General features: G+C 41.1%; 1 protein-coding gene across 5 annotated transcripts in view; it reads left to right on the plus strand.

Moving 5' to 3' along the window:
• Positions 1–1,203: 1,203 nt before the first annotated feature.
• Positions 1,204–25,789, plus strand: part of clocka (clock circadian regulator a) — a 28,407-nt gene continuing 3,821 nt past the window's right edge. Inside the window, exons 1-22 of one of the 5 annotated variants that reach the window (XM_069699243.1) lie at positions 1,204–1,349; positions 8,021–8,107; positions 15,269–15,481; positions 15,564–15,655; positions 15,867–15,926; positions 16,637–16,785; positions 16,873–16,964; positions 17,049–17,138; positions 17,277–17,397; positions 17,527–17,640; positions 17,837–17,955; positions 18,575–18,657; positions 20,235–20,341; positions 20,450–20,597; positions 20,702–20,777; positions 20,875–21,019; positions 21,118–21,218; positions 21,331–21,465; positions 22,900–23,058; positions 23,159–23,368; positions 23,525–23,712; positions 24,645–24,966. In XM_069699243.1, the coding sequence (XP_069555344.1) occupies positions 15,636–15,655; positions 15,867–15,926; positions 16,637–16,785; positions 16,873–16,964; positions 17,049–17,138; positions 17,277–17,397; positions 17,527–17,640; positions 17,837–17,955; positions 18,575–18,657; positions 20,235–20,341; positions 20,450–20,597; positions 20,702–20,777; positions 20,875–21,019; positions 21,118–21,218; positions 21,331–21,465; positions 22,900–23,058; positions 23,159–23,368; positions 23,525–23,712; positions 24,645–24,966 (2,439 nt within the window). In that variant the 5' untranslated portion in view covers positions 1,204–1,349; positions 8,021–8,107; positions 15,269–15,481; positions 15,564–15,635. Of the gene's footprint in view, positions 1,350–1,483; positions 1,560–1,685; positions 1,744–8,020; positions 8,108–12,268; positions 12,356–15,268; positions 15,482–15,563; positions 15,656–15,866; positions 15,927–16,636; positions 16,786–16,872; positions 16,965–17,048; positions 17,139–17,276; positions 17,398–17,526; positions 17,641–17,836; positions 17,956–18,574; positions 18,658–20,234; positions 20,342–20,449; positions 20,598–20,701; positions 20,778–20,874; positions 21,020–21,117; positions 21,219–21,330; positions 21,466–22,899; positions 23,059–23,158; positions 23,369–23,524; positions 23,713–24,644; positions 24,967–25,789 lie in introns of those variants that run through there. The other 4 variants (XM_069699247.1, XM_069699245.1, XM_069699244.1 and 1 more) reach the window with 4 other exon arrangements.

Here is a 25,789-nt window from a genome sequence, read left to right on the forward strand (position 1 = left end):
TGTTAGAGGTAGTGTGTGTTATGTGGAGTTAAAGGTAGTGTGTGTTATTAGAGGTAGTGTGTGTTATTAGAGGTACTGTGTGTTATTAGAGGTACTGTGTGTTGTTAGAGGTAGTGTGTGTTATGTGGAGTTAAAGGTAGTGTGTGTTATTAGAGGTACTGTGTGTTGTTAGAGGTAGTGTGTGTTATGTGGAGTTAAAGGTAGTGTGTGTTATTAGAGGTAGAGTGTGTTATTACAGGTAGTGTGTGTAATGTGGAGTTAAAGGTAGTGTGTGTTATTAGAGGTAGTGTGTATTGTTAGAGGTAGTGTGTGTTATGTGGAGTTAAAGGTAGTGTGTGTTATTAGAGGTAGTGTGTGTTATGTGGAGTTAAAGGTAGTGTGTGTTATTAGAGGTAGTGTGTGTTATTAGAGGTAGTGTGTGTTGTTAAAAGTAGTGTGTGTTATTAGAGGTAGTGTGTGTTGTTAAAAGTAGTGTGTGTTATTAGAGGTAGTGTGTGTTGTTAGAGGTAGTGTGTGTTATGTGGAGTTAAAGGTAGTGTGTGTTATTAGAGGTAGTGTGTGTTATTAGAGGTAGTGTGTGTTATTAGAGGTAGTGTGTGTTGTTAAAAGTAGTGTGTGTTATTAGAGGTAGTGTGTGTTGTTAAAAGTAGTGTGTGTTATTAGAGGTAGTGTGTGTTATTAGAGGTAGTGTGTGTTATTAGAGGTAGTGTGTGTTGTTAAAAGTAGTGTGTGTTATTAGAGGTAGTGTGTGTTGTTAAAAGTAGTGTGTGTTATTAGAGGTAGTGTGTGTTATTAGAGGTAGTGTGTGTTATGTGGAGTTAAAGGTAGTGTGTTGTTAAAAGTAGTGTGTGTTATTAGAGGTAGTGTGTGTTATGTGGAGTTAAAGGTAGTGTGTTGTTAAAAGTAGTGTGTGTTATTAGAGGTAGTGTGTGTTATTAGAGGTAGTGTGTGTTATGTGGAGTTAAAGGTAGTGTGTGTTGTTAAAAGTAGTGTGTGTTGTTAAAAGTAGTGTGTGTTATTAGAGGTAGTGTGTGTTATGTGGAGTTAAAGGTAGTGTGTTGTTAAAAGTAGTGTGTGTTATTAGAGGCAGTGTGTGTTATGTGGAGTTAAAGGTAGTGTGTTGTTAAAAGTAGTGTGTGTTATTAGAGGTAGTGTGTGTTATGTGGAGTTAAAGGTAGTGTGTTGTTAAAAGTAGTGTGTGTTGTTAGAGGCAGTGTGCGTTATGTGTGCGTTAAGGCCCTTTTGGCTCCAGTTCCAACTCCAGCCGGTCCTCCTGAGCTCTGCGCAGTCAACCGTCAGCAGCGCCACTGGCTGCAGGGATATCCCGATGAAAGGGGAGACTGCTCGGGGTAAGTGTCACATCTCTACCGGCGAAGTCCTTGCCCCGCATTTTGTGTCGCTTGTGTCCGCAGCCTCTCTGCGTTTGCGTCGACGGGCGTGAACGGGCGAAGGGAACCGTGTGTTTTTCTCCGGTGCGGTGACCGACCGACCGGCCGAGAGGCCCGGTGACCCACATTCTTATCTAATGCTCTACGGTAGCTCGCTAGCTCCGGCTAAAAGTGGGTTGACACACATTACTGCTGCAAACGAGTTAAATGCTCGCTACGTTACGTTACAAAGTCGGTAGCCAGCGGAGGGGAGAGAGGAGGGGTGGTGGGGTGGGGGGGGGGGGGACAAAAAAAATACCGGCTGTCCGTTGTTTCGCGGATGAAGCTCCTCCGGCAGCGCGCGTCATGCGTCGCAGTGAGTGTGGTGAACTATGGAGCTGTTGTTTGGCTGCTGTCATTGATGTTAGCAAGCGAGCTAGGCGGCGGTAGCCTTCTAGCAACCAGTGCCCGGTGTGCCGGCCGGCATCAGACAGACAGACAGACAGACAGACAGATGTGCTCTACCTGTGTTTGTCACTTAAAGGCAGACCTCAGTTCAGCTGACTGTGCGCGTTTTATTACCGCGCTCATCATCAGCGTAGTTGTTGTTTTCTTTCCATGTTTACGCGTCTTGTCAAGGGTATGTTGTATTTTGTTGTTCAATTTATCTGTTGAAGCTGCGTTTCTCTTCAGATTATCCGTCTTGTTTTCTAATGCAGCTGCTCTGCATTCAACAGATGTGACATTGAGCACGTCGTATCTGCCTCTATTCGTTTGCCATTTTACCTGTCAGGCTCGTCCAGATGTGTCTCAGCACAGCTGTGTCTTGTTTGAGAGGCGACTTGATGAACCTGGATCGTTACCTGGTAATAATGGCAGGGACGAGGTGATGAATTATGTTTTCTGATACAGGCATCAAACATGTGTTACTGGTGAACCTGCTGCATGCATGTCAAGCGAATGGGTAAGAGGGATGTCAGCTTTGTGTTATCAAAGGGAAGTTTAGATTTGGCTTTTCAGAATAGGTGCTGCCACAAGATGTTTTGTGTTTTCGGTGATGATTGTTGGTCACGTTTGTCATTTTATTGAGACAATAATACTTTGGAGCTGTGTTTGCATGCAGATAAACACTGAATCTCGGAGTAAGATTCATGTTGTTTCAAAGCTTAGATTTAACTTAGATTTTGTGTTTTTGTGAACCTCTTGCTTTCTCTTTTTTTCAGACACCAATTAGATGCACATTTCAATATTAATCAATAATCAAAGTCCTTTTAGTATGTATGGTTTGATACAGTACAGCAATATTTGAAGTGCATTCATTTGCCAACAGTTTCATGTTGCATCTACTTTAGTGTGAATTGTTGCAGGAGGGAATCTTTACTCGAAGACATACGTCAATGGTGTAGCACACTGAAATGGGTTTCTATATATCAACGTGGCATAATGTTTTTTGAGTTTCATTTGTTCATCTTAGAGAAATCCATCAGTAAATCAGTATTCATTATTAATCCTCTGTTATTGTATTATAAACAATAGAGTTTGTTTGTATTGGCTTTGGATTTGATTAAGAGTTCATTTAAAATGATTTACACTTGAGAATTCAAGCTGAAAAATTACTTTAATTACGATAAAAAAATTTTTTTAAAAATAATATAAATAATTGGACAACTCAATGTGATTTATTTTGAAGGCCAACCTTGTAAAATAATTGCGTATAATTGCTTAGCCGCAGGCAATAGTAAAAATAGTAAAAGCAGAGTGATGCTGTGAGACCTTTGAGCTAGACTGATAAAGTGGTCAGGCTAATATGTTGCCTGAAATGAGCTCACTGTAGATATTAGTCAGTGTGTATTTCTTCATTTGGCATAACACATGTTGGCTGATGAGTAACAACGACAGTACAGAAATGTCAAATTAAATGCAGTGTCTCTGCTGCATTGTTTGTCCACCAACAAGCTACGTCATATTTCCATCACGAGATCTACATGATTTTCCACCGTTTGACTGGTGCCATTAGTGACTTCATCTCATTGCGCTCCCTTCTTCTGTCTTCTGCTGTGGTTTAATGGCACATGAGTGAAGAGTTATTACCACCAACTATTTATCTCCAGGCGTTTAACTTTTAATATTCAACCATCCACATTATATTGAGCGTCTGTTGACGTAAACATCATGGATTTAGTTGCAAAGCCAAAAACTACAACCAGGTGTAATTTTGAACTGTGATTAAGCTTACTATACCATAATAGTGGCATCAACTTTTGAACAATTAAATTGTTAATCACAATTATTTGTACGACAGTTAATCGTCAACTCTTAATTCCCCAATCATGACAGCCCCATCTGTATCAAGATTTTTGTGTGTTTATGGTAAAAATGAATTATTATTGTTATTATAATTTTTTTTTTATTCTCATATAAAATCCAGTATAGGTCAGGCGATAGTAATAATACTTTGGAGCTGTTTTTGTGCACAATACAAATTCACTGCTCCATTTTCTACCATAAAGAGCTGTTGGGGCTGTTAGTATATCATGGAAAAATGCTTTGACACCTTTTTTGTTGCTGACACGATGATGTGCTGCAGGTGAGCAGAGGAAAAAGGGACGCTCTATTTCTCGCTGTGGATCTGTGCTTCCTCTGCTTTGGTAGATTACCACTATCGTCTGTTGTGTTTACGTTTATCAAGGTTCACAGGTTCGTCTGAGTGCATCATAAAACCTACACTCTATACCCATTTACAGTTTATAGGTGTTTTATGCATTGCGTACAGTAGTTAGAATAAAGTGGGCAAACTTGGCAGTGGAGCGCTGCAAATGCGTTTTCTTCTAGAAAAGAGAAGGATGTGGGACAGATAACACCATCTGCTGTGAGGGAGGGAGAGGAACACATTCAGATTACATTATAACATGCTACGCCTAATAATGTGATTGCCAAACGCTTGTCATTTCAGGCTTTTCTGATTCAGAGGAGGCTGTGCTGACTCAGATGCAACGCCCTCTGGTTTTGGACAAATACAGTCAACTTTCAGTCATTCAGGGGACTGATAAGAGATAGTGCTACTGGTTCTGTGCATCACAAGTGGATGCTGATAGTCAGCAGATTGGAGCGTTCCTTAGAGGTGATCGAATGACTGCTAAAGTTTAGAAATCACAGTGCAATGATTTCACGTTGTCCTTCTGCAGCTTAGGTAGAATATAAGAATGACTGTCAGTGTGTGAATGAGAGTGTGAATGGTCTTTGTTTCCGTCTGTCTCTACGTGTTGGCCTTGTGATAGACTGCCGACCCTGCCTTTGCTCAAAGTGAGCTGGGATAGGCTCCAGACCCCCCGTGACCCTGTTCAGGATAAAGCGGGTAAAGATAATGGATGTGTGTGAAAGTGCGGTGGCTTTGAATGTGAACTGCACATTCACAGAGTCTCAAGGACGACTCCTATAGCATCATTACTTCGGGAATCTTCCTGCCGACATCAGTGCCACAGCAACCAGTTGTAAAGAATTCATACCCCAGATTTACATTCACAAGACTTTCATGTGTCACAACCTTTGAAATTGTCTTTTGAGTTTAGAACTAATTTTATTAGTCAAGGTTGACTGTGTACCGTGCTGATCACTCTGCTGGACACAGGATTTGTTACAAATTGCTAAAAAAAAAAAAAAATAGCTCGCCTCAATCACATGTGGGAACATTATAAAATTCTGAATTTAACAGCACAGCATCCGGTAGCATAAAGAAGAAGGTGAATAGTGTGTGTAGTTTGTTAACCATGTTACATGATAGGGGCATAATTAATCATCAAAGTACGTCATCATTGATAAGAGCCAGTCAGGAAGATAACGTGAGTGTTTGTGTCATCGTTTTCAAAAGTCTCCGTCTCGTCCAAAATATAAAGCAATCCTGGAGTTTTCAAACTAAAACAGGGTCAGCAGCTTTTTGAAAAGTTCCCGTTTTAGGGGATCTATAGGTGTGAACTCTGTGTTTTGACTGACCATGTTTATTGTAATGAAACTGTAAGTCACCATGCAATGTGCCCTGTATTAAACATGTTTTAATGTAGTTCCAAACAACATTGTCATAATCTCAGTCTAGCTTTATGTACATGGACAGCAACACATTTCTTTAAACTTGCCACAAATGTTCACTTGGTCGCAGAGATGAACTCATTAGATTATGGCAGCAACATCCATAACTGAAGTATTATCTTACTGTCAAGCTGCTTTATTGGCCAAGCATGGGAACACATATATCATTTGTCAATGAATACATGAACCAGGTGTCTACAGGCGACCAGTAATCCATTCTGCTGGTTCTCGTTACTGATCTCAAGCTGTAAGAAACAGCATCATTAGCTGCAGAGAAATCCTTTCGCCACACAGGATTGTTTCTGTCAGTCTGACCTTTCTCTGAAAGCTGAGAAGATTTTTCCTCTTGAAGACATAAATCAGATTCACAGACTTTGTCAGCTGTTATTTCTTTTGCGTGGCCTAACACACCAAAAATAATGCTCCATTACTTGGCAAACAAAACATCTCTTTGGAGTTTATTTCAGTTTGTACAGTGATGAAGCAGTAATGCAAGCTGACGAGGTGAAGTGAGAGGCTTGTTTAATGTTGAATTTTTAAAAACGGGTTACCGAGCTGATGACTGCACACCTGTAACACAGATAGGACTGGACTGCATATTTAGGTTAGGTTAGGTTAGGTTAGGTATTTACTTTATTAATCCCCGAGGGGAAATTTTTTCGCTACAGCAGCATACAGAAGCAATAAGATAATAATAGAATAATAGAAAAGCAATAAAATAGCAGTAAATAGCAGTAAAAAATATAAAATATAAAATGCACAGTATATACAGTATATAGAGTACAGTATATATCTATATATATTATATACAAACAACCAAGAAACACAGTCAACAGTGTTATTGTTATGTGATGGATTTTGCCAGAGGTGAGTTATTGTACAGTCTTATTGCAGTCGGCAGGAATGATCTCCTGTATCTGTCCTTGTGACAGCGGAGCTGGAGGAGTCTTTTAGAGAAAGTGCTCCGCTGTCCCTGCAGCAGGTGGTGGAGAGGGTGGTCAGGATTATCCAATATGGACAATAGTTTGTTCAGCGTCCTCCTCTCCACCACCTTTTCCAGGCTGTCCAGTTTGTAGCCGATGATGGAGCCGGCCTTCTTAACCAGTTTTATTTATGAATTTCTTAAGTTCTGTTACAATGATTTATGTTTACCCAGTTTTGATCACTCAAAACTGTACGGTGTGTACATTGTCACACCGTACAGCTCTGCTGTGATGTTGCTTTGATACACAACTTCCTCTTTTTGCTCAACCATACTGTTTAAAAAGGAGAAAATATACATTGAGTTTAATGCAGAGAAAGTAGAACTATTTTGGAAACTTAACCTAAATTAGAATACCATAAAATAAAGGAAAAATAATGCATGAAGTGCCTGGCTTTTATGACAGCAACATCATCATTTAAGTGGAATAAATGTATTCATATACTGTAGGTGAGACAACAAGGAACACTACATGTTTTGGAGACAGCACTTGATTCTTGTACAAATGGAAAAAGTTGACCTACATGGAGATGAAGGTCAATCGCAAACTATCTGAGAACGATGCTATCTGGTGTTTCTCTGATCAAGACAAATTGGGTCATGTCTTTTGGGTTTTCCTAAAACGTAATGTGGGTAGAAGGGTAACATGATTGTAACATTATCATCATCAATGATGACTGCTCCTTACGCAAATTAGACATAAGTAAGTCATTTTGTTTTGGAATCTGAATCTGTTTCAACACCACGTGTGATGTGGGAAGTGTGGTTGTTTAAAACGGCACAATGAATTTATCGCAATGAGAAGTTAGTAGCTATAATTGCAAACCAGCCGCAGAAGCTAACAAAGCAAATAAATACAGGATTTAATACAATTGAAGCGAGTTGTCTCCAGTTAGTTGGTTAACTTGACCAACCCCAGGTTTTTACACAGACCCTGCAGAGTCTGTACGTCACTGTCTCTGTATGACACATCATCACACTACAGTTGATTGCTGTTTGTACCCTGTGGGCAGTAAATGCATCGTGTTGCTATGTTATGGTAGCATGATGTCATAGCAACGACACAGAGTAACATGCAGGTTTACATTCATGTAGATGTTGATGTTTACATTGACTTGGATGCTGACTGTTCCCCAGCTGATGGCCAGTGGCTTCGCCGGAGAATGAACTTCAAAGAGACACGTGTAATTCATCCATTACAGAGCCATTATTCATCCATGTTTCAGTAGTGCTCCATTTGTGTTTTGAAGTTTATCGTTGTGGAAATAATGAATATGGAACTGAAAATGGTGTTGACTGAGTCACTAGAGTATTTCAAATCATTTTGTCATGAGAAGATACTACTATGAAACCACTTCTCCAGTATTCTGTGACTGAATCTGTTGATGCTCTCGATTAGCCTGTAGTACTAGTGTGTGTGTGTGTGTGTGTGTGTGTGTGTGTGTGTGTTCAGAGTTGTCCTCCTATTTCCGCAGTGCTGTGGGAGGCTGGCGATGACCTAGATGTTTTAGTTCTGATTCAGTAATGTGAGTTTTTTTGCTGTACACCCGTCATGTGTAAATTTAACTTTTGTCTTTCTGTTCAACAGGTGGAGAATTTGGACAAGACTCAACTACAGAGTGATCCGACACGAGGTGAAGCAGTCGGCTAATTAACCACCATTCAAAGACAAAAGGTAAGAGCACTTGGAAACAACCCACTGAATTTGACTCTTGGTTACAGCTGTGGATTGTTTAATTCTTAATTAATATTCAGAAAGTTTGAGCTAATTAAGGGGTTTGAATTGTAATTCATCCATTACAGAGCCATTATTCATCCATGTTTCAGTAGTGCTCCATTTGTGTTTTGAAGTTTATCATTGTGGAAATAATGAATATGGAACTGAAAATGGTGTTGACTGAGTCACTAGAGTATTTCAAATCATTTTCTCATGAGAAGATACTACTATGAAACCACTTCTCCAGTATTCTGTGACTGAATCTGTTGATGCTCTCGATTAGCCTGTAGTACTAGTGTGTGTGTGTGTGTGTGTGTGTGTGTGTGTGTGTGTGTGTGTGTGTGTGTGTGTGTGTGTGTGTGTGTGTGTGTGTGTGTGTGTGTGTGTTTGCTTGCAGTGTGCACATTGTTTGGCTAAGTTGTCCAAAGGTTCAGTACAAAGAAGAACTAAATGTTTATCGTCTGGATTAATCTTTTTCTACTCAATAGGAAAATCTTAGCTGATCATTTCTTTTTCATAATCTGGAGGCTATTATCTTAGATTAGTCTTTGATATAATGTTTGTAATATTTGCTGCCTTAAGTTAATATATTTAAGTGTTTTTGCATAATGTTGTAGTAAGGGTAAGATAGTTTCATCTGTCTGCAGCAGAACCACAGATATCTGCTTTTTTCTATTCTCAGCAGTCTTTCTTGTCAAAACCTGGTGCCCACATTTGTCAGAGCTGGAGGTAACCTCTTCAAAGTGGTGGTTTGTTTCACCTCACCTCAACAATTTTACTAACTTTGTAAACTATACATAAGAAGTGTTGTTTACATTTTCAACAAAATTGTCAAATCTGCACGTATAAGAAGCTAGAGTTAACAAATTTGTCTGGTGCTACTTTTGGTTCTGTCTATTGACTAAGTGGATAATATATCAGCACTTACAAGTAGCCTTTCCTACAGGCCATGTTTAATAATGAGATGATCTGATTCTGTTGTTTGAGAGTTCTGCCTGATGAGTGATGTTTAATTCAAGATCATGCAGAGGCAGACAATAGAAGTGCTATTTTATCAGAGATTAACTGCAGGCACTAAAGTGTGATTTTGGCCTGGACAAAGTATGCTTGGTGTGCCCTGAGATATTAATCTTTGGAGGAAAATATAATGTGGTGCAAAGTCTTCTGGGAAAAGAGGAGGCCATACTGTATGCACAAATAGAGAAAAGTCAAGTAGAAGGATCTTTTTTTTTTTTTTTTCGACTATATGCTGGGAACAAAATGTTGATTATTGTTGTATTTAGCATAATTAGCATTTATATACCAGATAGTTGTTGGGGGTCACATGTCAGTTACATACTTTTACCATTAACTGTGGGCTTCCAGGGCTGTAGGTCCACAGTTACTCTTGATCGCTTCCCCTGCGCTGCCAGTCATCCTTCTGAACTCCACTGACCCACTTGGCATCAAGATGAGGCCCCTGGCTGAGCTCCTGCTCCTCTGGGACAGGAGGCCAGCAGCAGTCGAGGGGCCCCTGCCAACCACTGCTGCTTGCCTCTCAAACATTCCTGTCCCTGTGCTGTGGAGTGAAAATGCAAAAATAAAGACTGCTTTTGTGCTGCTGGGCCTGCGGATGTGTGTGCAGCGAGTGGAAACACAGCTGGCTGCCCAGCGATGGGAGTTTGGTTGGTACAGTCGTGCAGCAGTACGGTGGGCAATGTTGACAAGCTTGTGTTGTGGATTTTACTGTTTACAGGCTGAATGATAGTGACTTTATTAAAAACTATTGTCAGTTGCATCTTCCAGCAGCCGGCAGGAAGGAGCTTTGCCTGTAAACTGAGAGAACCCCGTCTTTAATTGCCTTGCGGATGCCACCAAGATGTGCAGACCTTGAAGCTGCCTCTCACAGGATGTGTGGCTGAGTAATGTATTTGTTAAAGTGTTGTTGATTTGTGTGACCTGCTTGGCAGCGAGTCTGTTGCTTGCTGGTTGTTAAAACTGCATAACATTATCCTAGATATTTCCCAGCTCTTAGAGCAGACTGAACACCCCCGTCCTCTTTATATGCTCCTAATCTGAGTACCAAGTGTGTTGTGTTATGAAGGATGGAGGATTGAGGGGGATGTTCACCAGCACCAAGAGGGGTTTTTAAGTTTGACATAGTGGACTCGTTTTCTACAAATCTTGAAAAAGCTGTGGTCTTTGTTGTGACGCCTGGGTTCTATGACGGTTCACCGATCCCCTGCTCTCAGTTGTCAGGGTGTGATGTGGATGATGAAGAAAACATAAGGGTTGCTATGAAACCAGAGTTTACATAATTATGTGATTCAAAACCCACCAGACATTGTGGTCTGCAGTCTGGGTTTAAAGTTCAAGAAAACTTTCAGTTTTTGAATGATTTGGAGGTATATTAGGGAAATTAACTGATAACTATTTGCTCATAAGATAATAAATACACTGAAAATTATACAGCGTTTCACATGAAAATGTTATCATATTTTACAACAGAATGAAAGAGTCTAGACCGTCAGATCAGGTTTCTGATGGGCTGAAAGAACATTCAAAGACCTGATTGGGTGCACCGATAACTCTACTGGGGAACTTACTGTTTGAGTAAGTTACTCATCTACTCACTTTGTATATGTGTATTCATGTATACATGTGTGTACATATATATATATATATATATATATATATATATATATATATATATATATATATATATATATATATATAAGTATTTTCATCTGGTTTTTACCTTTTGTTCTTTTTTCTTATGCTTGAAACTGAAAGTCTTTTCATAGTCATTAGTAAATTTCTGTTTAGCTAGAAAGATACCAAGCAAATGTCCCTATGCCCTTTACAGTCCTAAACAAACTACCACATTATAGTCAATATAAAAACTGACCTACTAATCAGCTGTATCAATGTTCTAAACAAAGACTGACATAAAATGTCATTCATACAATTATGTTCATATTTTTTTGTCTTAAACATAATAGAAAAACTTTAATAACGCATATTCACCCTGACATTTTAAAGAGGCCAGTCAAACTGTTTGAGGCTTCAGTCTGCCTCTGCAGTGCTGACTGCTGCTCCAGCCTCCAGTTTACATATCAACAAGTAGTTTCTTCTTTCATTAGAGTGGCAGGCAGTAATGCATTTTGTCCAGTAGAGCATAAACCTCTAATAGCTGTATACACGGTGGATGTAGATTATAGTCTTTGCTCTCCATTTGGAATTTTTTTCACCTTGTACATTTAATGTTACCTATTATTTAAATTTTTTTATTTTTTTATTATTTCTTAATATGCCCCATCTTTTTTCTGCTCTGTTTCCGTTGCCCTCTGACTTAACAGTGATGTCCACTGCATGAAAGAGCAGCGCAGTGATGTTTACAGGACACGTGTGTCACTGCAGTGCTGCACAGGTCGACGTGTCACGGTCGTTTTACATCCAAAGACACAAGTTCATGATAAAGAGAGTCACCGTCTGTAGTCTAATAATTCTCGGGGTATGATGGAGGGAGTATCAGCCGTGGAGGAATTCGGTCGGGCTATTTTTACCCTGCACAGTGAGGCCGGTTGCTATGGTGTTGCCTATTGGCACAGTTGCTGCGCTGGCATCTCAGTGCTGGGGTGTGGCGGGTTGCGTGATGAGCGGCGCCATAGATCCACTTCAGAGTGACTCATATCCTCAGAGCTCTGCTGGCCTATATCTGAGTATGCGTGCACACACCCACATACACACACGCCTGATCCGAGACATTCAACAATGCTGTGTGAGCAATAGAAACATTATGCTGAAAGAGGGTTATCAGTCTGTGGTTTGACGTGTTTCAGGGGGGGGAAATATTCTACATGTGTGAGGTGGGTTTATCTCAATCCACCTGGTGCTCTATGTTGTTGACATTTCCAAGAACTGATAATCGGCTGTTTAAAATTCAGCCCATTTTCTTTTTTTCCTTGACGTAAGTGCCCACTGAGGCTCGGTGAACACCGGGAAGCCTCTGCGTATCATGTGATTCAATGAGGAAACATGAGACGCAGGCGGTTTGATCCCCTGCTCACACCTTTTGTGAAAGTACTTTCTGTGTAAAATAGTGGGCTTTTAAAGGACCTGTGTTGACAGAGTGTAGTGTTATTGGTGAGAACAGGAAGGAGTTGCCTGCGAAGCTGTGATTAAGTTAGATCGGAGGAGGAGGAAAGTAGGTCATTGGGCCAGCAGGTCAGTGAAGCACGGATGACATCACAGTTATACAACCCCTGCTCTCTCTGTTACACAACGCTCGCTCTGCGCTCAGGCTACTGCTGCTACACTAATGTCACTGGCTAACATTTTCCCTCCCTCTCTATTTTACTCTCATAATACTAATGTCTTTATTTATTTTTCTGGCTTCTGGTTTTTCCATATGCCTTATAAGTCTGTGTCCAGTTAGCTTGGCAGCTTATTAAGATGCTGTTGAGCCCAAAGGGAGAAGCTGTCTGTTCCTGTTCTTCAGTCGGTACTAAATCTATAGATAAAGCTTTCTACTACAACTCTCCACTCCCTTTTATAGAGCTGCTGCAAAGCAAAGGCTGCCACTTGTGTTGACAAAATAGTAATCTTAGATAAGGCACCCGTTCTCAGTAACATAGTTTGTGTCCAAAGAGTCGCATGCAGCAAGCAGTAAAATAACACCCGCATAGCTGAAAGTCGACGGGCCATGATGAAACCTACTCCTCCCTCAACTGTCATTTTTTTCCTTGTATGTGTCAACACGAAGGTGTAAATATTCTCAGCGCTCACTTCCTTTCTTTATTTATGGATGAACTTGACAGTAAGTGTATTTAAAGCAACAGAAAGCTGGCTTTTCTAAGAGCTGAAAAACACATATATGGTGAGTTGCCAGTAAATACACTGAGAGCTCTGGTCCGTAGTTCATATGAGTTTAAAAATATGTTCACACGAGATCATCAGTCATTTTTGATGGATTTTATTTTATTATTGTTTATCTTATTCTTATATGTTTTATATTAGGCAATGATGCTGTCTGTTAAAAACATGTCTTGTTGCTTTTGAAGTTGGAGCACTAATCAGGGCTGTTATGAAAAACAAATGAAGCAGAAATATTAGAATCAGAAGTCTGTTTTGATAGTTTGTGTGGTGGCAGATTTTGGAAACCTACCTTAAATGTGAACGTGGGGGTCAATTCCACTATATTAATATGTGCAGGTGTTTTTGGCTTTACCAAATGTTGCACAAATAACAGCCCTAATTTTCAACTCTCAATATGTCAATAGGCAAAAGTAAAGTACATTTTCATTTAAGATAAAGTCAGATTTGTATGGCGTGAATGGAAATGTCTGTGCACCGAGAAACATGGGGAGTAACTTCCTAAAGGGATTTTCTCACGAACACAAACATGCCATTATGGTGAGAAAACCTCCCACACAGGTTGTGACGGTGGTTGGTTCATGAAGTAAATGGGTCAAATATGTAGGCTAGAGACCCAGCAGGCCTTCTCATTTTAATTTGACATCTATTGTAGGTGTACCTGTGCAAAACGGTGGAGTTGGGCGATAGGAAGAATACTCAGCAGGCAGCAATGGCTGCATCTGTGGCTGATTTAAATCAACGTAGATGCTTGTGTGTGTGTTGGCTACATCGGCAGTCAACCAGCCAAATATGAAGCAATAATGCTCTCGACTTTTAGTGGGATGACGATGCTGCTCACTTTAAAGGGACACCAGAGGATAGCTGATGGATCCCTCACTCTTGTACAAAGCCATTTGCTGCCAACTGGTGTTTGGCTGTTATTACCATACCGTGAGACTAGTTCAGTGTCCTGACTGAATCCTGGCCCCCCCATACTTTATGTACAATTTTATGAATATTTCTCCAGTACTTTGGAGATAATTGAAAGCTGTTTTCTGCTTCCCCTGGCACATGATCACATTAGAGTTCCTTTTTTTCCTTTGCTGCAGTTCTTCGCTAAAGTTGGGTAATTGGACCGAAAGACAAAATATGACAAGTCATTTTGGGATGCAGCTTAGAAAAGCTCAGCCTGAGTGCTGCATCACTCTGAGTTTAGCTCAAGATGCCATCGTGCCTCAGAAGTTAGCTTTCCATTTGGAGTCCTGCATGTGAAGAAAAAGTGGCCCATGCGGTCTCTCATGTTAGAGTGGCCAGTTAGCTTCATATCTGTATGATATTCAGTTATGATAGGGTTATAATATAATTGATATGAATCCAATTGTGTTCTATAGCTGACCTTACTTTGGTAAGCTGCATCATACCTAGCGACCAAACACAATATTTAATGCTGCTTTCAGTATGTGACATTAATAAAGGTGCACTCCAGGACATCACGTGTAATAAAGCCTGCGCTCCGTTTGGCTTTTCATGACATCAGCTTCTATTTTTGATGCTATTTTTAGCTGGTAAATGTTAGATAAAGCCAATCAATGTATTAACATCTTTCTAAAGGGGTTTCTTTTTAGTTTGTTGGAGGTGAAGTCTGCCACTGCCACATCTGACTCAGATTGCCTTTGTGTGATTGAAGGATTTAGAGGAAGTAATTCAGCATGTAATCCTGTGGGATTTTATGTAATTGATATCTCTGTTTACTCTTCACTCTCTTTACACTGTGTCACAGCTGTTTGAAGTTACGGCTAATGCAAACCCAACATTTCCTCCTGTTGGAAAAACACACCATGGTTTGACAAAGATACTCCTGAAGGAGTGTTTGCTGCTCTTAGTGTTACCAAAGTAACCAGAGGTGTAGCCAAATCAACCAGGACTGAAATCTAAAAAATCAGTAACAACTTCCAGATTGAAATCGAATTGTAAAACCTGATCCAGTATGAGTCTTGCTTCGTTGTACCCGCCATGTAATTTTGCTGAGAATGAATAATGGTTGTGCTTGTTGATGAAATCCAGCAAACAGGAAGTAAAAGCAGGCAGTAAATACTCCAATTAAACAATTAGTAACTGATCAGTAAAACTTTAAATAAATGACATTTTCAGCACGGTCTCTTTGGTGTCCAATCACTTATGTCCATTCTCTCCAATGTTGAAAATTGACAACAATACAAATTGAGATGTTGCCTAGTTGGACCTCGTATCCGACCTCATGCAAGTTCTCCTTATCTCTCATAGACTCAGATGTTGCTGCCATGTGCCACACTTACACCCGAAGCAGAAGAAAAACTCCCCTCATCGAAGACCTTTTAGCAACTTCCTGCCCCCCGATCGAAGAAACCTTCAGTGACTCTCCTCCCAGGCTCACGGAGGCCGTCAGTGCGTCCACTGTACCTTCATACAGCAGCACCTTCCTCATCCTCTCACAGGACTGGCTATACTGTCAGTAAGGTACGTTTTAGTTTTACCATCTGCTTTAGGTGGCAGTGAGATTGAGACAAGCTGTGATCTAATGTGGTCTTTTTCTTCAAAGGTTCATTCACAAATGTCTACCTCACGATTAAAAGACCCCTCTCCAACACTGCGATCCTGAACAGGACACAAAATGACCTCGAGCATTGACCGGTGAGTTCAACACTTGGCTTGTTTTTAGTATTCTTTTCTCATAATAATGCAGCGTACAGAATGTCCAAACCCACCTTTTCCCATGTATTTATTTCACTGTGATGTTTTTTTCACTAAATGAATGATTTATGAATGATTTAATATAATTACCACAGATTGAAGAGCAAATATTAGACAATCTACTTTAGCTGTTGTTTTGTTCTCTCTGCAGGGATGACAGCAGTATATTTGATGGTTTAATGGAAGAAGATGAAAAGGACAAAGCAAAACGGTAAGTTCAACAATAAAGTCAAACAAAACAATCCCCATGATATGACTTTTCTACTTGTTAAAAGACTTGAGGCTTTTGTAACTTACAACTTTAAAATGAAAACTCGACTGATACTAGATTTTGACGGCTGATGTTGATACCAATATTTGCGAGTGAGAAAATTCTGATATCTGTATATTGGCCAATATTCTTCTCATATTTACTGCATATACAGTGTAGATAAACATATTTTGCAATGGGCCCTCAGATGTCGTTATCAAACACAAAGATATGTAACGGAGGCAGGACATTTGACAGTCTATTGTCTACACTGACATCAGTGCAGTGAATCAGGAAACTTTACTGGGAATTTAACTATTATAAATAACTATAAAAACATAAATAGAACAACTTCTAATAACCTTAAGCAACTTTTTCTGAATAATGTTCTTTAAAAATACATTTTCATATTGACCAACATATACAATATATCTGTTAAGGACCGATATCGGCCAATCAAATCTCCCAGCTGGTATACTGGTAGAGCTCTGAAAAACAAGTCAGCCTCGTCACCTTAATCATGAAGTAGGAGTACATTATATTATCCCATGTTCCTGTTTAAGCACCAGTGGATTGAGCTCATTGCCTGAATTCAGTGCAGTTTAGGTCTCTTCTTTAACTGAAGGCCAGACGGTATAATCAAAAGATAATGTGTTCTTCTAAATCAACAGTGTGTCACGTAACAAGTCTGAGAAGAAACGCAGAGACCAGTTCAATGTCCTCATCAAGGAGCTGGGCACCATGTTGCCGGGCAACACCCGCAAGATGGACAAGTCCACTATTTTGCAGAAAAGCATCGACTTTCTGCACAAACACAAAGGTAAGAACCTCTCATGGTTGCCAGAAATGTGTTTGGCATTGAGATTCAGGGAGTTGTTAGTCACATGTTTTATGTCTCCTCTGGCAGAAATCGCTGCTCAGTCAGAGTCAACTGAGATCAGACAAGACTGGAAACCTCCTTTTCTTAGTAATGAAGAGTTCACTCAGCTGATGTTGGAGGTGAGATGGATTTTATACTCGCTTTCCTTTTGTTTCCATGCAGTAATAGAAGTGAATTCAAATGGATATTTTTGTGTCTGTCAGGCATTAGATGGATTTTTCCTCGCAATTATGACTGATGGGAACATAATCTACGTGTCTGAGAGTGTCACGTCCCTCCTAGAGCACCTACCTGTGAGTATAAGCTGCTTCAGTTCTGAATTAATTATAAGGTGATCATTAGTACATTCTAAATGTAAAACAATACCTAAGGGTTTCACTTGTTTGCTGCTTTACATATGCTGAAATATTCGTGGGTATTATGTGTTTCAGTCTGATCTTGTGGATCAGAACCTGTTAAACTTCCTGCCGATGGGAGAGCATTCAGACGTGTACAAAGCTCTGTCCTCTCATGTCATGGAGGGAGAGACGCTGACACCTGAATATCTAAAAAGTAAGTGGGATCTTTTCAGTTTGTTGTATTATGTTACTATTTTTTATTTTACTGGTGTACTCAATCATCCCAGCGAGCAATTCTTTTCTTTAAGTCTTAATTTTAAATGTTGTTACTTATATTTTTCAGCAAAAAATCAGCTAGAGTTCTGTTGCCACATGCTCCGAGGGACAATTGACCCCAAAGAGCCCCCCGTGTACGAATATGTCAAGTTCATTGGAAACTTCAAGTCCCTGAATAATGGTGAGTTACACTGCAGCAAATATGAACCCAGAGGTTTTGTGTGTGTGTGTGTGTGTGTGTGTGTGTGTGTGTGTGTGTGTGTGTGTGTGTGTGTGTGTGTGTGTGTGTGTGTGTGTGTGTGTGTGTGTGTGTGTGTGTGTGTGTGTGTGTGTGTGTTTGAAAGGTTCAACTTTTCTTTGGTTCATTTTGTCACCAGTGCCTAACTGTACCCGAAACGGTTTTGAAGGAGTGATCCACCGATCGCTTCATTCTGCCTTTGAAGACAGAGTGTGTCTCATAGCGACTGTGAGGTTAGCCAAACCACAGTTTATCAAGGTGAGAATCCTTCTTCCTCCTCTACTTTTATCTGGCTCACACATTCTATTTCATGCTTCAGGGTTTGAAAAAGGTTGTTTTAATTAGGACAGGGCTTGAAAGTAATGGCAGCTCAGTCACCTCAGGCAAACCTGTCTGGGCTCTTTACAACCATTATGTTCAGTCTCCTGTTGCTTCTGTTGGCAACGACTTTTCTTTAGTTTTAAAAACACTTTATCTTCTTGTCTTCTGCCTGCTGTGTAAAATCTTTCCTCCAGCTGAGTTAAAGAGCTTCTGTTGATTTTATTTCCTTTGTTTGAAATTGTGGAATTAAGTATGGAATCAAAATTAAGCGATGACCCATCAGCATCATTTAATAATGCACGAGACAAATGTGCAGGAAGTGAGACCCCAAAACCGGAATAAAAAGTCCCAGGTACCAGTTAATCATTTTGATCATTTGTCATACAACACAACAACAGGTGTCCAACATATACACAGCAGTTTGACTCACCATGTGTCCGGCAGGTTCAACTCAACATTGGCTCAGATATTTTAGATTTTAGTGAGTGTATGTACATTCTTTAGAACAAAATAGATGATGTCTGAATAAATTCGACTCTTCCTTTGTCTCTTCCAGGAGATGTGCACTGTAGAAGAGCCTAATGAGGAATTCACTTCCAGACATAGTTTAGAGTGGAAATTTCTCTTCCTGGACCACAGGTACACTTTTTTTTCTAATTTATCAAAGACCTTTCAGAAAAAAAGGATTTCAGTGTTTTTATTTCTTGTGTATTTGCTTTGATGTTTACACTACATGGATCATTTGTTAAGCATACACCCACAACTATCCTCTTTGGCTCGGTTCAAATGATCAAACTCTGGTGTAAAACCGCCTGAAAAAGACTAGCTTGGCTGTAGTGCAGCTTTTTACCATTGTGTAACCACACAACATGATTTAAATCTATCTGCTGATCATGAACTGTAAAAGAAGTGTACTGCTCCATGTTTTGTAGCATTTCCCCAGTGAATAGTGAGTAAAACTCAGTGGCAACACAGTAACTATTCCTTTAATATAACTGTAAAAGGCCTCTTTTTTGATCCATCTCTGTCACTCAGTCTTGCTTACGATGAGTTGCTCTTTATGAGCATGTTGTCACTCAGAACATAATTAAACTTGTTAAGAACAATAAGGGCAGCCTGGCCTGACATATTGTAGTGCTGATGATGTAGGATGACATCATCAAAACTGTCCAATCAAAGAGGTGCCTGTCAGTTTGTATAACTTCATGCGTACTCCTCTTGAGTAGGAGTGTAAACATGAACCGAACCACAACTAAAAAGCAACATTGTACAGTATGTTGCATTTCCCCTTAAAATAGACCAAATAAAGTGAACTACAGGTCTGATTCGGGAAGCTTGATGTTTGTCTGTCAAAGCCAGCCTGTCAAGACAGTTGGTTAAAATAAGCTAGTGACGGTCACAGCTTCTAACTCTCTGAGTGTGTCTGTTTATCTTAATCAGAAAAGCATATTTTTATCCCTGCAGCAGTAATAAAATGCTTATCTGGACTAGTGGAAGGTTAAACTGTGAACCACAGTACAGACGAGTCATTGTGGCGTAATGGTCAGGGTTGGTGGGATCAGATCACATGGCAGCAAATGATCCCAAATCCTATGATAGAGGGTGTTTTTCTTTAAGCTCTGCTTTCGTCATCGGAGTATGCTGCTGTGAGACCTTGGGAAAAAAAAATACAAAAATACAAAAACACTTTGTTTCCCCCATACTGTGAGAGCACTATGATAATTAGCAGATGTTGAAGTGCTTTAAAGTGCAATACCACTGAGGGCCACCGGTAGCTGGCTCCAAAAAGCCTCTTTTTCCTTAGACTTCCATTCAAAAAGTGTAATTTGCTAAATACACTCCTCTATGATCAGTGCTTCAGTTGTCCTTAATAATAATAATAATTCCATAATTAATTCGATATGAGGACTCAAAGAGGTATGTTTTGGGGGGGGTGAAGGGGGGGAGGTCTGGTTGGATTGCCAGGCTTGGGGTGCAGTGCGGTTTCCACCCGTTGCTCCTCCCCAGTTCATCCAACTATGGTCACTTCTGGTACCAAAAAAACCCATCATATCGATGGTCAAAATGCCAGACTCAATGCTTCACAGCGGCAGTTAACAAACCAAGAGGTGACGTCACAGTGGGTTGCTACAGCATGCGTAGTTTAAACAGTGGGAGAAGGTCTGCAGAAAAGACTTCAAGCGATTCATCTCTATAATATTTTACCGTTTGTCCAGAGCTCCACCCATCATAGGTTACCTCCCATTCGAGGTCCTGGGTACATCAGGATATGACTACTACCATGTAGATGACCTGGAGACGCTGGCCAAATGCCACGAGCACTGTGAGTACACTTCTGTCAGCCGTCAATAAAGTGTGCTGGTCCACAGCTCTCAGCTTCTTCCTGAGCTTTTAAACACTAAAATTCAATCCTCTCTTTTCTTCTGTGTAGTAATGCAGTATGGCAAGGGAAAGTCCTGCTACTACAGATTCCTCACCAAAGGGCAGCAGTGGATTTGGCTTCAGACCCATTACTACATCACTTATCACCAGTGGAACTCCAGACCAGAGTTTATTGTCTGCACACACACTGTTGTGAGGTACGTGGAATATTTACCATCCTGGATATAAAAGTCCCTCTTTCATTAATTGTGATGTCATATAAATGTCTGTGTGTATTTGATTCTCTGTGTGTGCTCTGCAGTTATGCTGAAGTGAGAGCAGAACAGCGCAGAGAGCAGGGAATTGAAAAATCACCACCTGAGATCACAGCTGACAAGGTGAGACTTTTGTCCAGCAGGAGTTCAGTTTTGCAACAATTAATAAAGAGATGAGCAAAGCTGCGAGCTGTTCCGATGTTTTTTTTTTTTATAACAGCAGTCCCAGGACTCGGGCTCCGAGTCCCAGCTCAACACCTCCAGCCTGAAGAAGGCTTTGGAGCGCTTCGACCACAGCCGGACGCCCTCGGCCTCGTCGCGCAGCTCCCGCAAATCATCGCACACCGCTGTATCCGACCCAGCCTGTAAGCAAATTCAACAAACAGCTGATCATTATCTCCACAACTTTTTTTTTTTTTTTTTTTTTTTTCATCTAAGCATTGTGTTTATATTTTCCCTTCAGCATCACAGATGAAGCTTCAGGCAGATAGGAGTACACCAGGTCGCCAGTCTGTCTCCGCCGTGGAGATGACATCACAACGAAGATCATCTATCAGCAGTCAGGTCAGTGAGGCGACAGGAACAAAGTCTGGTGTAAAATGTCGGACAAACTATGTCCGGGGTCACGAGGGATTTCAAGAATTTGTCTGTTTGCTGTCTGTATTGTTTCCTTCAGCAGTCGATGAGCTCCCAAAATACAGGACAGAACATGGCACCATCCATGGTTTCACAACAACAACAACAGCAGCAGCAGCAGCAACAGCAACAACAACAACAGCCTCAACAGCAACAAGTTCAGACCAGCAGCCAAGTAAGATACTTATCTCTTTTGTTTTAAAGCTTAAATTATAGAAGCCGCCTGACAGACATCTTTTTGTCCTCATCAGATTTTGCTGACTCTGTTGGGGGAGCCTCATGTTTGGATTTATTCTTAAATCTAATTTCCCATAGTATAAGTTATGTAAAATTGTTCTACAAGTGGAATTGTTTCAGGAGAGTGGGTGACTCTAAAGTCAGCTGAGATATTACTTTTCTCCCCTGCCTAGTGGTTCTCATATTTTACTGATACAGGCAGGTTCACCCAGACACACCTGAAGCCCAGTTTCAGGGAGTTACTGTGGGATGGCGTCATCTCACAGCTCCCTGGAGACCTAAACCTTGGTTGTTGGTCAACGGAAGAAGTAATGAATACAGTAGACATGAACATGTTCCGTTCTACAGAATGTCAGAAGTAATTTGTTTCAGGCAAATTATTTTATAAATATACTCAGCTCAGCCACAAAATTAAAGCCACTGACAACTCAAGTGAATAACATTGAAAGGTGTCATTTCAACGTGGAAATCAATGTGTTGGAAGCAGGAAAAATGGACAAGTATAAGGATCTGAGCGACTTTGAACAGAGCCAAACTGTCGGAGAACCTCAAAAACAGCAGGTGTTGTAAGGTGTTTCTAGTCAGCAGTGGTTAATACCTACCAAAGGTGGTCCAAGGCAGGACAACTGGTAAACCAGTGACCCAGTGACCGTCCTGTGTGTCCAAGGTTCATTGATGTGAGTGGGTACCAAAGGCCTCAAAGATCCCACAGATAAGCTACTGTAGTACAAATTGGTCAAGAACTTGATGCTGGTTATGGTAGAGAGGTTGGGACTATGGAGAAATGGAAGAGGGTGGCCTGATGAGTCATCATGTGGATGGCTGGCTGCGTGTGTCATTTACCAGGGGAGGATATGCTAAAGCCGGTGGAGGCGGTGTGATGGTCTGTGTAATGTTCTCCTGGGAAACTTTGAGTCTTGGCATTCATGTGGATGTTACAATGAGACATAACACCAACCTCATGGTTGCAGATCATGACCTTCAGGTCAACAGTAGTCCCTGGTGGTAGTGGCCTCTTTCAGCAGGATACTACGCCCTCCCACACTGCAAACACTGTCCAGGAATGTTTTAAGGAACATCAAGAGTACATGTGTGGGATGTGTTGGAAAACTGAGGCCCCACCTCATAACTTACACCGTACCTGCACCGTACCACAGGACACCCTCACCGGTCTTTCGGGTCGGTGCCTCGATGGTTCAAAGGTGTTTTGTTTACACGAGGGAGACCTACATAATATTAGGGAGGTGGTTTTAATGTGGCTGATCGGTGTATAGTCTGAATAGAACATTTGAAATAAACACCTTGACCACACGGACAGCCTCAGTGACTGCCATATCTCTGTTCATGTTTCCACGTGGTTATTCTTTTCCAGTCGATGGTGCAGTTCTCCAACCCGATAGAAGCCATGCAGAATCTGAAGGATCAGCTGGAGCAGAGGACCAGGCTGATCGAGGACAACATTCAGCGGCAGCAGGACGAGCTGCGGCAGATCCAGGACGAGCTGCACAGGGTGCAGGGACAGAGTCTGCAGGTAAGGAGCTGCTCAGCAGTGTTTTTTTTTTTTTTTTCTACTGTTTGAATGAATGTGTTGCTGTTCTGATGTGAGTCTGAATCTGCACTGTGTGTCTCAGATGTTCCTGCAGAAAGGAGCCGGAGGACTGAATGTGAGCTCGGTTCAGATGGCCCAGGGGAACGCCGTGCAGCAGGGGGTGACACTGGGCATGCAGGGCCAGGTGGTCTCTGCAGGGACTCTACAGAACAGCATACAGCAACAACATACTGTCCAGCCCCAATCCCAGCAGCAGACACTGATGCGGGACCAGAGCACTGCACTCTCACAGGTCAGACAGACAATTCTCCTTTCTGCCGTTCATTACAAACATCTAACTCTGCCTCTCACCGGCACATTTTATTCATATCTTAGCTTTGTTTCTTACAGACTTTTCTACGCAGCAGGCTACAGCTCATGTCACTGACTCCAGTTCTGTGTATTTCAGTCTCAGCGGTCGTCTCTCACTCTGCAGCCTCAACAAAATCCACTGCCTGCATCTGTCTATAACACCATGATGATCCCTCAGCAAAGCCCTGCGAATGTGGTTCAGATTGCCACGAGCCTGCCACAGAATACTGGACCCAATACTCCCGCTGTGGCAACATTTGCTCAGGACCGTGCCGCTCAGATTAGGTTTGAATTTCCATTTAAATCTATTCATTTTATTCTCATTTTATATCTTCACGCAAGCCAAGGCAAGTTTATTTGTATAGCACATTTCAACAACAAGGCAATTCAAAGTGCTTCACATAAAACCATTAAAAGCATCAAAACATCAGGCAAAAGAAAAGGACATTTAAAAACAATTAAGAACAGAGATCGAAACATTAAAAACAGTCATTAAAACAGTAAACAAGCTAAAAATATATATATATAATAAACTGTGCAGTGCAGTTTAAGAAATGAAATACAGTAGTAAAATGTAGAAATGCAGGAAATTCATCAACATCCTTGAATCTGGTTCAATTGAAGGCAGCAAACAGAAAAGTCTTCAATCTTGATTTGAAGCAGCTGAGAGTCTCAGCAGACCTGCAGCTTTCTGGAAGTTTGTTCCAGATAAGTGGAGCAGAAAAACTGAACGCTGCTTCTCCATGTTTAGTTCTGACTCTGGGGACAGAAAGGAGACTCGTCCCAGACGACCTGAGGGGCCGGGATGGTTCATGAGGTCGCAGCAGATCACAAATGTATTTTGGCCCTAAACCATTCAGTGCTTTATAAACCAACAGCAGGATTTTAAAGTGGATTCTCTGTTGGACAGGAAGGCAGTGTAAAGACTTCAGAACTGGAGTGATGTGATCCACTTTCTTGGTCTTAGTGAGGACTTGAGCTGCAGCTGTCTGATTGACTTTTTACAGAGACCCATAAACACACCGTTACAGTAGTCGAGTCTATTGAAGAAAGTGAATTTAGTATCAAATAGAGCTCCAGGTCACTGATTACACCACCATGCTCCATTCCCTTTGTCATGTTGTACAAGTGTCCTTACAAGGCAGTTCAATGTGCATCAGTGAAAACCAAGAGAAATCTGTTACCGGTTCAACTTACCTGTTCTGGCCCACTTGCAGGTTTCCCACGGGCTCTCAGCTGCTCACCAAGCTGGTTACAGGACAGATGACATGTGGGGCAGTCATGGTGCCCACCACCATGTTTATGGGCCAAGTGGTGACGGCCTTCGCTCCTCAGCAGGGCCAGACACAGACCATCAGCATTTCCCAACAGCCTCCTCCACCACAGCAGCAGCAGCAGCAGCAGCAACTGCAGCAGCAGCTGCACCAGCACCAGCACCAGCAGCAGCAGCAGCAGGAGCAGCAGCAGGTGCAGTCACAGGTCGCAGCCATGCAGCCGGGACAGGCTCCTCTGACCCAGCAGCAAACCCAGTTCCTACAGGTAACACCGACACTCAGCCATCTGTCATGTGCAGTGCTAAAGTATTTGGTAAGCTCATGTTTATCAACCTAACTACAGGCAGTGTGTTGTTGAAGTGATCTTTTATCATTTGCTTGTAAATGTCAAGTTTAAATTGAGTTATATCAGAATGTGCTCATAGCTTCACCCTATTCAGATCACAGTAAAGTAAAATGGTGGGTAGATCTGTGATGTCACCGCGCATGAAAAACACCACTGACAGTGAAAGCACCAATAGTCATCACTGCAATATCATCCCACTGTCTATATGTGCATTTGATGTTGCGCATGTCACCCAGCTTTATGAACATGAAGGTTTCAGCGCAGACGTATGTTGTCAGGACGACTAAAATCAAGTAGAGGAGAGTTCAAATTATCAAGACAGATATTGTGCATCTAAGAATGTCAAGATATGAATTATATTCCATGCAGACTGATTGTCCAAAACATCATACAGATGGTATAGGTGACCCATCGTTGGAATACATTTTTTTGTTTTTACCATAAACAATCTTGACTTTTATTTTTTACAAAATGATGAGCAAGATCTTTGACAGGACATTTCACAGTTGGAAAATCGATTCTAAATTTGAAATGAACTGAAACCTGGTTTATCAATTTTTACTGCGGTTTCTTGTCACTTCAGCCAACATACACACGGACAACGATATACCCGTGATGAGCTAATATTTACTGATCCATTTTTTTTTATGGACGGTTTACTGTCAAACCATTTGTTTGCCTGCCTCTTGGTATCAATGATTGTTGCAAACTGTCTTCCTTCTCAGTGAAACAACTATTAACG

Source organism: Brachyistius frenatus, unplaced genomic scaffold (assembly GCF_029030835.1).
Source record: "Brachyistius frenatus isolate BFR_SWC_R1_liver_20210118 unplaced genomic scaffold, ASM2903083v1 Contig_29, whole genome shotgun sequence".
Taxonomy (NCBI): domain Eukaryota; kingdom Metazoa; phylum Chordata; class Actinopteri; family Embiotocidae; genus Brachyistius; species Brachyistius frenatus.